This window comes from Pterocles gutturalis, unplaced genomic scaffold, assembly GCF_000699245.1.
Source record: "Pterocles gutturalis isolate BGI_N339 unplaced genomic scaffold, ASM69924v1 scaffold19353, whole genome shotgun sequence".
NCBI classification, from domain to species: Eukaryota; Metazoa; Chordata; class Aves; order Pterocliformes; family Pteroclidae; genus Pterocles; species Pterocles gutturalis.
This window is the reverse complement of record NW_010118557.1, coordinates 43,513-56,125: the sequence shown is the minus strand read 5'-3', so window position 1 is coordinate 56,125 and position 12,613 is coordinate 43,513. Positions and strand designations below refer to the sequence as shown.

Here is a 12,613-nt window from a genome sequence, read left to right as displayed (position 1 = left end):
AATGGAAGTACTTCAATGACCTTTTATTGCTTTTCTTTTGAAGTCCCAAAATCTGCTTGTAATGTACTGTCCTGTGTCAGTGGAGCCTCTTGGGGTAATGGCTGGGTTACACTGACCAGTTAAGTTACACGGGTGCTTCACTGACATAGGAATATTGACTGAAAAAGTCTTGGCAAATCTTGATGAACACCTCTAGGGCCAGGGTCTTACAATGTACTTAGACTTGAGCAATGAGTTACATACTTTATTTTATAGATTAAAGGAGATAATTTTCAATGCTCTAAGTTATAATTTAGCTTTGAAATACTTACAAAGGTATATGCTTCCGCAGCAATATCTCTTTTCACTGTAGTAACATATGCAAATCTGAAAAGGTATTCTTATCTGTCTTGTAATTAATTTTTTTCATATTCATGCATGCGAATTAATACATGTTGGTGTTATCTGATCTTAACCACCTGTTTAATTGACTATGGAATGAAATCTTTTGTGTTTTTCTTTAATAGCTGTCTGCAAGCCTTGGAGGCTGTATCCAACGTAATTAGAGCAAAAGGCAGATTTGTGAGACAGGGAAATCTTCCCAGCAAAAATAGTGCAAAACTGACAGGTTTTTGCTGTTCTTAGGTTATGCATAAGGTAACAAAAGAAAAAAAGACACCTGCTTTCAGGCAGGGGAGGAAGTTTGGTTGTTTTTTACGAGATACGCTAGGTGGTTCATTTCTTGCAAGTTTGCTGCCTAAGTAGCTGCAGACGTTTTCTTCTGAGAAATATGTTCCTGTTCTTTCTCTTCAGTTGTACTGTACCTGTGGAAATACCATTACTTTATTATATAAAATGCACTCAGGGTATTTTAATATGTGTTTATTGTCATGGGACCTGTAGAATTAAATTTAGTGAGATTAAATTAAACAGGTATTTTGCTGTATTCCAGTAGATACTAGAGTGGTTAATTTCTGTTTGTGGCTTGTGGAAATACTGTCGGTTGTGAGATTTTATTTATCTTAATTTCATGCAAAGCTGACTGTCAGTGACAAAGATACTGGACTTTTCTTTTTATTAGTGTTGTCTGGAGCTACATTTGAGGAATGGGAGAGATTAAAAATAGAACCACAGTACATGATTTTTTGTCAGCTAGGGAAATATCAGGTTAAAGGTGAAAGTCAGGCATACTATGGGGAATAAGAACATCAGGGGGAAAAAATTGGCATCAGATAGTTTGTAGTGAGACTAGTGTAAGAATAATTGTGTAGTTTGGAAAGGTGAGCTGGGCTAATTATTCCATGAATTGTATCGCCCCTTTCTTTGAAGAACCCTCTTTGTACTCCTGCATATTGAACTTTGTCACCTCCTGACTTCGCTGGTTATAATTCTCTAACTTACAATTGTAGAAAAGAGGGATTCTTATTTGAACATTGTGTTGCACTTTTCTGGACTCAGATAAAGGTGGTATCTTTATGACACAGTATCCTAGAAGGGTTCTGTGAATTGTATACTTATGCCATACTACAGCACAAAGAGATGTTTGGGTAATATTTTACTTGAGGTAAGCACGAAAGGTCTGAAGATGAAGCGGTCTCATTACAGGTCACAGTATTTGCTTCTGTGGGCCATTTGTGTAGTTTTGAATGAACTAATGATAAGAGAGGAGAGTGGTGGTGGTTTTTTCTTTTCTTTTTTTTTTTTTTTTTGTTGTTGTTTGCTTTTTTCTGTCCACATGTTTGCTGAGATGAAACAGGCATTGGGTAGAAAGCGCGACAGCCATTTTAGGCAGTAGGATTTTTGCATCTTTTTCATATATACATCTTAGTATTGCAGTTTTTAATACTAGAGTTGTATAGATTTTTGGATAGATGCTTCTATATATAGAATTGATTATAATGAAATACCAACATAGTGGTAAGCAGATTTACAAAGCTACAGTACAAGACTGCTTTTGGTACATGGGTATTTGTCATTGTCTGTTTGTTGTTCTGTTCATAAAAGCCAAATTATATTCTTAGAGATAAATCAATTTTTAAATATTATTTATTAATACTTCCATCTGAAAAGGTAGATTAAAAGGCCATAAAGCCACAACTTACTCTATTATAAATGATCAGCATTCCCCACAAATAAAAAATAATTAATTTTAATGGAAGCAGTTCTGAACATTTAAAGTACACACAAAATACTTTTTGTCCCTAATTATCTTTGGTTTTATACCCTACACAGTATTCAATAGTTTAGGTTAAATTAGTTACAACCTTTTATGCCTGAAAGTCACATTGAGTTACTAGATCGCTCCACACTTGCATCTTGACTTCTTCATGCCTGCTTGATCCGTGTCTCTTTAACCTCAACTGGACTCAAATAATTTTTCTGTTGTCTCTGTCCCATGAATTTAATAAAACTGATTTTGAAAGCATGGTGCTCTTTTTAAAATTTTACTGAAATTCATTGTTTATCTTTTTTTCTCCTTTTTTTTCTTTTTTCTCTGCTCTCTTCCCACCCACTCTTCTTTTTAAAGAAATTAGTCAGCAAATGAAAGAGGTTTCAGCCTCCTTATTTCCTATTTTGCAATGTTTTGGGAATCTGAATAACTGTTTATTTTAATTCTGAAGATGTTTTGCCATGTGTAAGTACATTCCATGTTAAAACTTGCCTATAATGTTTTTGTACAGGCCTTGGATAAGAGCAACAGACTGTCGGAAAAGGAACTTGCAGAAGCTGCAAGCAAGTGGGCAGCTGAAAAGGCAGAAAAAGCCGATGAAAGCAATTTACCTGAAATAACAGAGTATGATGTAAGACAGGTTTATTAATAAATTTATTTTAAAAATTTACAACAATAAACTCATTTTTCTGAACTCTTCTGAAAGGCACATTTTGTAACTTACACCTGAATTTATCTGCCCGTGCTATTAAATGTTTGTTGAAAGGCAGTGAGAGGGAGACTAAAGCCTTGTGATTTGTTTATTTATTTTTTAAAATACACAAAAACAGAGTAGGTTTTTTTAGTGTAATTTGAATTTATGTTGAGCTACAACTGACAAAATAAGGCTTCAGCTCTCCCAGAGATGCCTACTGAACTCCTTAACATGAGGAGGGGACTTCTGAGTCAAAATAGGAGTGTACATGTAACACATAAGACCAGAAGAGAAGCTCTGGTTTATTGATTTCGGTTCCATGCCATGTCAGCCTGCCATGTCATGTATTCTTTTTCAGAAAGCAGTCCTCCTCTGTATTAAAAATTAAGCTTTTGCCTTGGTACTGCAATGAGTAGATTTTTTTTTCCCCCCCCCAGAACCATTATTTCGTTATAAATCAACAGTAATTAATTGCAGTTAATACCTATCTGTTCTTGCCCCTCCTCGTCTTCTACCCCTTGATATACTGAAGTGTGATTATCTCCCTTTTCAATCTTCATTTTGTTATGCTGCTCTTGGTTTTGGATTCTGCTGTGTTAGTGGAGGATGTATCTGTCACTTAAACCAAATGTCATGTAATGTCTTTTTGTAAAATAGTCTGGTTTAATTCTGTGATCTGATCATTTAATCTCCAGCTTTCACTTTGCTTCAAATTTAGAGGCACTCTTACAAGATAGTATCTACTTTACAAAGTCACATGTCTTTAACTTCATAATTAATGGATTTGTATTTTATATTTGTGTGTAAATAATTTGAGGGAAAATAGAAATATCTTGTAAGCATCAGATTTCTTCCTCGTATTTCACACTTGTGGAACCTAAGAGAACTATAAGAGAAATAAACTTACTGAATCCATATTTATCTGAACTTTTAAGGCCACTCCACTGATGTAGTGGCTGAGTGCATCAGCAGCTTCTTGATACTGGACCGGAAGGTCCAGTTGGATAAATAAACTGTTCGTTTCCCTCCAGGAAAAATAAATTAAAAAAAAAAAAAAAGGTGGGGAGGGATCAGAGTGAGGAAAAAGAAGCAGCAAACTGATCCAAGCATGAATGCCATATGGAGGAGGACATATGCATTGACATTTCTGAGAGCTTTGGGAGAGTCACAGGGAAGATAAAAGTCACTCCTGTTCTTGAGAGGAAGGTAATGCAAGGGAGGAAAGAACAGCGGGCCATATGGAGAAGAGTTGTTTAAACCTTACCCTGTGCCTCAGAGGAAATTGTAGTGCTGAAAAGATTCAAAATAAACATTCAAAATTAAACAATTGCAGTTGATTAAGGCAGAGTCTGAGATGATTTATTGACTAGGAAAATGTGCTACAGAAATGCTAATGAAGGAGGTGAGGCATCTTATTCTGAGTCCTAGAAGAAAGGAAACATCTCACCTTGATTAGTAGGCTGTCATATATGAACTGCAACAGTTCTTAAATTTTTCCAGTTTTGTGTTACATAGTGCTTAGTAGTTGAACTTCGTGTTGCATTGAGCTTTTCAGCAGCCTTTACTCCCTCTCAGGCTTTTTATGATTTACTGCAGTAACAAGATTCGGGATCCAATCTTAATGGTTTATATTGCTGCTAAGTTTTGAGTAGATGTTCATAGGACCACCTAAGCTTTTTTTTTTTGTCTAATGCTTTTCTATTGCATATTAGTTAAGTCTTAACATTCTCTTTATTTTGATAGTAGGAAAGATTTTTGTGTATCATCTTCAATTCTCAAATCTTATTTAAAAAATAAATACTGCATTCTACAAATCTGTTCCATAATATTGGTTTTCAATATGCAGTAGTAATTTCTTCTATTTTTGCATCTTCTGTGTAGACTCCTTAGAGTAGGAGTCTGTTTTCTTCAGGGCAGGGTTACTGTCTTAATTTCTATTTTAGAGGGAAACTTACACAATTTTGGTACTTCAGTAAGATTTCTCATAGTATCGGGAATCCTCTAAGCGCAAATTTGCTTTTGCTATACAATAGGTATCTCTGTTCCTTTCATATTAAACCTGTAGCCCTGAGTGCTGCAAGAGTTCTTTCTGACAGCATTTTGATTTTGTTGATGCTTATTTACCTTTGATTTTGTTACTTTTATTCTTTCCCAGAAAAATAATCTCACTTTCATTGTGGATTTTTCTTGCTAGCTGGTGTTATAAATATCACATATCCAGTTCCTTCTCAGCAGAAGGGCAGGAAAAGGTTATCTGACATAATTATCTTTACACAGTTAAGACTGAGGCACAGGTTTTTTTATGATGTCATGTTTTCTACATGTTTAAAATCCATATTTCTGTATCTGTTAGATTGTAGTAATAATCCTTTATGAATAGTCTTGATAAGCAAACTATTATCTAACTGAATGACTGTATTTGGGTTTTTATTTTTGCTTTCACACTTTGAGGTTTTTATTTTGCTCTCAAAACTCTGATTTTTTGAATTTTTTTTTTTTTAAGCCTGGATCTTCAGCTCCATTATACATTGAACAAACAGAGGAAACAGAAACAAATATAACGGATAGTACGGAGTTATATGAGGATGGCCACCTTCTTGGCCGCTCAAAAGCAATTGCAACTAAGACAAAGGAAATTGAACAGGTGAGTCTTCTTGGCATTTTGCCACTGATACAGTACCTATGTAATGGTTTAATCTGCTAGAAATATTTTTTCCTCCTTCTTGGAGCATAATATGAATGTAATCTGATTTCTTGAGATGATATGATGGTAACATCTCCATCTATTTAATTCTGAAAAAGCATGGCATTTTTCTGCATGTGGGAATTAGTGGTAATTTTCTGTAACTTACATGCACCACCTACTATTTTGCAAGCCAAGAAAATGACTGCTTCTTTGAGTAATTGTTTTAAAATAAAATATAATACACTTTATTTCAGATGTAATTTAAATGTAAGGCTTTCTGTGAGATCAAATAATCAAAAATTGCTTTTACACTGTAGTTGCCTTGACTTAAATATATACAGTTTGTGATTGAACACTAGAAGCTGCCTGTTAGGGTTTTTTTGTTGTTGTGGTAGTGTTTGGGGGGAGAGATTTGCTGGGCTTTTGTGTTTGTTTTTTTAAATCAGCTTTGAATCTCATTGCTGTTGTCATTCCCTGAAGATTAAGAATCTTTAAGTTTTGCTTTGACTACAGTGTTCTATATCTGGAAGAGGGAGGGATATTGTGTTCAAAATTTGTATTTTCTCTTTTGCTTTAAGTACTTGGGGAATGATTTAATACAAAACAAGATTTCTATTACTCTTCTTGTAACATAGAGGTTTTTGAGGAGGTTCAATGGAATTATCTTCATATAGTAGTTTGTAATATCATGTCATCTCACAGTAAGGAAAATATCTACAATAACCTTCAATTTTATTTGTCATAAACAATCAAAGTGGTTTGTTTCCATATTTTTGTTACTTTAAATGGAGAGTTTGGAGAGTTTTCTGACTTGATATTTCTGATTAAGTGCAACTGTGCCCATCTCTGGAAATTGGATTTAAAGTTTATAATGTGGGTGGGAGAAAGAGATTACTTACTTCAAATTTGCTCTGATTTACAGTGTTTTCAGTGTATGCCTGGCATGGGTTGAAGGGAAATATAGATCACTTTCTCTCTTCATGATTGTCTCATAATAACATCTTCCAGAAAATAAGTCTCTGGTCTTGTTCGAGATAAGCTTATTCTAGGTCTTCTTTTTCCGTCTTAATTCTCGTGGCCTTTGTTCTGTTGCCTGTGAGCCTGTTTCCTGCACTGTAACACTTTTCCTTTTCTCTTGACACTTGAAAAACAACTTTCTACTCAAGTGTTTTTGTTTCTTTTTCTTTTTTTTTTTTTTTTTTTAATGTTGACTTTGCATGATCATGTTCCTAGTGAGCATGGCTTTGCATGTGTGCCGGCTTCGGCTGGGATGGAGTTAACCAGAGCATGCTGTAGCTGTGAGGATCATGATGGAGTTTATCCCTGTGTGTCTTGTCACCGGGTCATACATGGCCTAATTCAGCTACTACCAAATGCATGAATTTATGACTATTTAAAAATGACAAACTGAAAAAAAATAGACTAGGAGCAGATTTTAAAAAAATAGCAATTGTAGATTATTTAGCCTGAGGGTGGTGAATCTGTGATTGATTTATTTCCCATTAAGATCTGCCTCTTGGTCCTAAGTACAGGCTTATAGTGAAGACAGATGAAAATTTGGGCATAAAATGCAAATGTTGTTTTCAATGTAATCTAATGTTATTATGTTTGACAGAGTTTGCTCTTATCTCTAAGGAAGTCTAGATTATGTTCTGTGAGACAGAATACTTCTAGAAATTTAGCTCAGAGAAGCCTGAGGAATAACTTAAAAAGATTTGGATTTTATAGAACCAGTTTCTCCTGTTGTTGATTTGAATGTTGAAGCTGTCATCTTCTGCAGAATTGAAAGATTTTTACTGGAATAATCTTCAATACATTTTATTCAACTGAACAAGATTCTTTTTTTTAAATAAAATCAGGTACTGTGAATTTGTTGAGAGCTAGACAAGATACATATTTAATAATTTAAACTTACAACTGTAAAATGACCTTTGTGTTTTTCAAATAAATGTTTAAAAGTAACTTCTGCTTCAGCAATTAAAGAAAAAAAGTCCAGAAAATTTATTGTTATGAGAGTCTTGATTTTCATAATTGTAAAATACTCTGAATCTTCATACTCTCTATGGAAGCAGTCTCTGTAAAAATTTGTACACTATTCTGTTGACTTTGAGTTGTCAGCATATAAAACTAGGTAAGGTTGAACTCTGTTTGGTTTGAGTTCTCTGACTTTGACAGGGAATGAGAGAGGCAGCAAAAAGTGGAATGGAAACTAAATTTGCAGTCCTGTGGTAAATTGCTTACTGAAGGTTCTTTGGATGAACTTCTTTCTGGTTATTTGTCTCAAAGACTCAAATAACAGCAGAAAAATTTTTTGTTCTATGGACGTTTTGCAGTTAAGGTGTTTAAAATAGCTTCTGAATATGTAGTTTTAATGTATTATTTCTGCAATGTGATTTTGTGGAGGGATTACTAAAATAAAACACTTACTGCAAAGAGTTATGCTGCAAAAATGGTGAAACTGTAATCCTTCTGCAAAGCAAGATTGCTGAAAGATTGGTTTTCAGTCTTCACTGGAGAGCTATTAATGTATTTGAAATAAATAAATAAATCAGACAGGGTAGAAATACCTTCTTGTGTCACTGGGTATGTGTGTAAGAAGTGGTGAAGGTCCAGCTAGTGTTTGAGGAAGTGAGGCTTGATAAGAAGGTTTGACCCATCAGAGCTCTTCTGCTTCTGTCTCCCAAGTTTTTCTACTTTCTCTTGGAGCACCAGATCTAGTGATGTTTGCTTTTCAGTTCATATTTTTTCTCATCCTGATTCCCAGGTATTCTTGCTGTTCTAAACTCCTGATAAAGCCCTCTTTGCTTTGTCCTCTCCATATCCATCTGTCTCCAAAGCTCCAACCAGGAAAAAAAGCAAATTCTTCCAAGTATTTACTTTTACTTTGTAGTATGGTACTATTTCAGGTAAACGCAGAGGCAAAAAACTGTGCTGACAGAACACCTACAGTATGTCGCAGTGGGCAAATTCATTGCCGTACAGGAGAGAAATGGGCAGCCTGATGCCCTGGGTGGGAGAGGAGGGGCGACAGCTTGTCATATAGTCTGCTATGTCTCTTAAGAAACAAACAAAAAAAACCAACCAACCAAAAAAAAAAATCCCTTAAGCAATTGAATATTCATATAAGTGTTCTCTTTAAATAAGTCCATCTCTGTATCTTATGCATTGCTCATATCACTCTTTTGTAAAGTTCCCTCTGCCTTTCCTCTGAGTTACAATAACACAATTGCCAAATTCAGAATTGTAAACGGAATGTGATTGTAGATGGTCGCTCTGGCTCACCAACAAAATATGTGTGTATTATTTGTTTGATGGGAGACTTACTGCAAGCATTCCTGTACAGTCATGTAATTTGAAGAAAAAAATTGTGTGCTGACTATGACAGGACAAAAATTGTCATACAGGTGCTAGTTGTTGGTTGCAATTTAGCTACTATCTTTTAAGAGTATGCAGTTGTTTTGCAAGTATTAACTGAAGCTGGCATAAAGAGATGAGAATAGAAGTTGTGCTCCTGGCTAAAGGCTCAAAAGAATCTGGAAACTGTTTGCACAGAGTTGAGAATTACCTATATGACCCCCAAGCTAGAAAAACTCCAAAGCACATGTTTAATTTGAAGTCTGACAATATTACTTGTGAAGGAAAACCATGGTTGAAGATACACAGGCACTTGAGAACATTGCTGAACTTGGACCGCAGATCCTGGAAGTCTTTGCTTCTCATCTTTGAAATGACAGGCATGGTGACAGTATCATAGAAACGCCCAGGTTGGATGGAACCTCACTGGTCATCTTTTCTTGAAACAGGTCCTTAGATCAGGTCACTCAGGGCTCTGCCAAGCTGAGTCCAGAATATCTCCAGTGAGGGAGACTCCACTGTTTCTCTGGACAGCCTATTTCAGTGTTTTCACTGCTCTCTCTCGCGCTCTCTCTCTCTCTGAGCTCAGCTGCCATCAGTCCTGCACACTGTTCTCCAGAACATGCTTTCTTTCCACCAAGGACAGAGTTTCTGCTCCCTGCTCCTCTTGGCAGTTTCCTGATTTCCTGTCCCCATCCTTGAATTGTGGAGTCCCACCTCCTTTCTGTGGTCCCCTTCTTTTGGCTAGCCTCACCGGGGGGAAGTGAGGGACCTGCTCCACCTGGAGTGGGCTCAGCTGTGCTCAGGGACGGGTTGAGTTCCCAGGACTTGCTGGCTCTGCCAGTTTGTGGTTGGTAGAACAGGATCTTTCCTGGCACTTCCCATGGCAAAAGAGGAAAAATGAACCCTTCCATCCTCATGCATCTTCTTTTACATCTTTGTACCTCTTTGCCCTGGATAAAAATTCTGCAGCATTAATGTGTATCTCATGTTTTAATATGTCCTGTGAAGTAGAGTCTAGATCCATGATGTGGCTTTTGATGTTCTGTCTGTAAGCAATCAGAAACTTTGGAGAGTTTTTAAAAACAAAAATAATGTGGTATTATTGGTTTGTTGGTTGGTTTGTTTGGTTTTCTGGTTTGTTTTTTGGGTTTTTTTGTTTGTTTGTTTTTTGTTTGGTTTTGGGTTTTTTTTGAGCTGTTTCCTTATGCCTTTGAACATACTTTTACCTCTTTCTTCCACAATTATAATTTTGAAATTTGGTGTTAAATGTTGTCTGACCATAGTGGGGTAGAAGCCCGTTGAATATGTGTTTAAAAAATTGGTCTGGATATTTGAGAATATTGCAGCAGAGAATTTTGCATTGGTGTGTCAAAGTCAATGAGTAGTCATAGGTTGCTGATGTAACAATTTCATGCACTTTTTAATATTTTTACATATAATAGCATGCAATATGCATTAAAGTATTGTTTTGGATTTGGTTAGTTTCTGTTTTTATATAGTTAAGGATCAGCTTATGCTTTTAGCATATAATGTGCTGAAGTGTGGGGTTTTTTCGGAAGTGATGACAAATATGTCCCTGGTGTTAAATTCACAGTTGGAGCAATTCAGCGTCAGTGTTACACAAAAGGCTATCTCTGTTGTTCCTTTATGAGCATGAGTAGCAGGGATTCTTAAAATGTCTTATCTTGTCTAGACATCAAGTCTGCAACACTGTATTAATGAGTCCATTATTATGTGTCCAGTGTCTTAAATGTTGCATATGCAAGTTGAAGTGACATGGGTTAACTCTGAAAATCTTATTATTTTCTGACGACAAATTTTGCCAAGTGAGCCAAGTACTTTCCTTGATTTTGGCAAAAAATCAAACCTCTAAGTTTCTGAATGAGGTTTGACATTCAGGCCTCAATTTGTCTATTAGAACAGAGCTCTGGCATCTAAGAAGGAAGCATAGGAATTAATGCATTCATGAATGCTTTTTTTCTTAATGGAATTACTGGCTGACTGGATGCTTTCAGTTCAACAATATTTTTAAATGTTCAGCAGAATAATGTTTTAAGTGTTCAAACGTTTGGATTAAGTGCTTGTTTACTTGACTTTTTAAATTAATATTACTTGTTAACAGCCTTCAGTAGTATTAATGAAGTGCTACCCTTATTGGACAGGCTTCTTGCTGGAAGGTGATGAAAATCACAGATTTTTCTAGTGCTTGCATTTGAAACTTCACAAATATGGTGGACAGAAAGAAGGAAAAATGGGTGTGTGACTGGGTCAACAGACTGTTCAGATTCTGTTTCCAGATCTGCTCTCTAACTGTGTTTCATTTTTAGGTAAATTACTTAAATCTCTGGCCTAGAAGTTGCAGTTAAGTAAGAAAAACAGTGAGGTTTTAGCAGTTGTAGTGTGTGTAGTTTCAGAAGAACTGTTTCTTGTTCTGTTTTCTCAGATCTCTTGTTCTGGTAAGATCTATATAGCAATAACTGAATAGTCTTTGTGTGTGTTTAACACTTTTTAATGGGACTCTGTTCTCTGGAGGTGCTGCTCTGAGAAGACTGACAGCTCACAATGTGAAACTTTACATTGTGAGGTTTTAATTAAGAAAGTTAATAATATTTTTAATGTCAGACCATAAAGGAAATATACAGGCATTTCTGTGATGATAAAATAGTTACAATTTCTGTAACGTAAGGAAGTATCCTGCATGCCTTCCTCCCCACCCTGTCCTGTGTCCATTGCTAGCTTTGTTTTGCTTCAAACAAAACTGTTTTACAGTGCTTCAGCAGTGTAAAGGTGAAAGATGATGTAAGTATGAGGTAGCTTCCATATCTTGTCTAGGAATGAGCTAGTGAGAAACCATGGTAAGTATATCAGAAAAGTTTTATAAGTTCTGGATATGTTAGATTAAACATTTAAATTTTAGCAGTTGTAGTAAAATAAATAAATGAATAAATTGGACTAGTGGGAATCCAGGAAGGAATGAAAGAGGCTGTCAAAGCTGGCCTTGGATGTGCCTTTTCTTTTGGCTTCAGCTGAGCCAGGGAAACAGGTTACCATTTCCTTAGATTAGCTTGTTGGTCTGCTTGTGCTGTTGCTCATTTCAGGAAAAATTATCTCAGTTAGGAAAAATCCCCTAATTAAAATATGAGTTAAGAGGTAGGTAAGTTAAGTGAAGCTGAGGGAACTGGAACAGTAGCTAGGGAACACATTAAAGGATTATTTCTGATTATGGATGAGGTCAGACATGCTTTGTTTCTGACAGGAGTAGACCAGACAAGAGTAACAGGCCAGATGAGAGTGAAAGATGGGGAAGCTGTAGATTTTGATTCCTTCCTAGCTTTTCGGTTGTCCTTCAGACCTTCTGCACTTAATACACAGTAGCAAGGCCTTAATGATGGACTCATCATCCTCAGTCTAATTTGGTTGGTAGTATAGTATGTATTATGCCTCATCCTCTGAGCTTATGTTTATTTTATTTAAATGTAAGATGTAATTAAGTGTTAATTTATATTTTCCTAATCATGAAAACATTTGTCTCAGGTTTTGATATGTTGCCTTAGGCTTCTCAGAAAAATTGATGATGATTCCTTTACTTAATGATATCATCTGCCTATGATCTTCTTTCATCCTGTTGTGGTTTATTATTTCCTTGTATCAATGCCCCTCTCCTTATATACAAGGCAAGTAGTTTATTATGTTTACACATTCTCAGGCACTTTTTCTTCCATATTAA

At 35.7% G+C, this 12,613-nt stretch overlaps 1 protein-coding gene across 1 annotated transcript in view; it reads left to right on the top strand.

Annotated features, from left to right (window-relative positions):
• PPHLN1 (periphilin 1) overlaps positions 1-12,613 on the top strand; it is a 61,142-nt gene that overhangs the window by 26,616 nt on the left and 21,913 nt on the right. The window contains exons 7-8 of the mRNA XM_010076272.1: positions 2,661-2,780; positions 5,347-5,487. Coding sequence (XP_010074574.1) covers positions 2,661-2,780; positions 5,347-5,487 — 261 coding nt within the window. The remainder of the gene's footprint in view (positions 1-2,660; positions 2,781-5,346; positions 5,488-12,613) is intronic.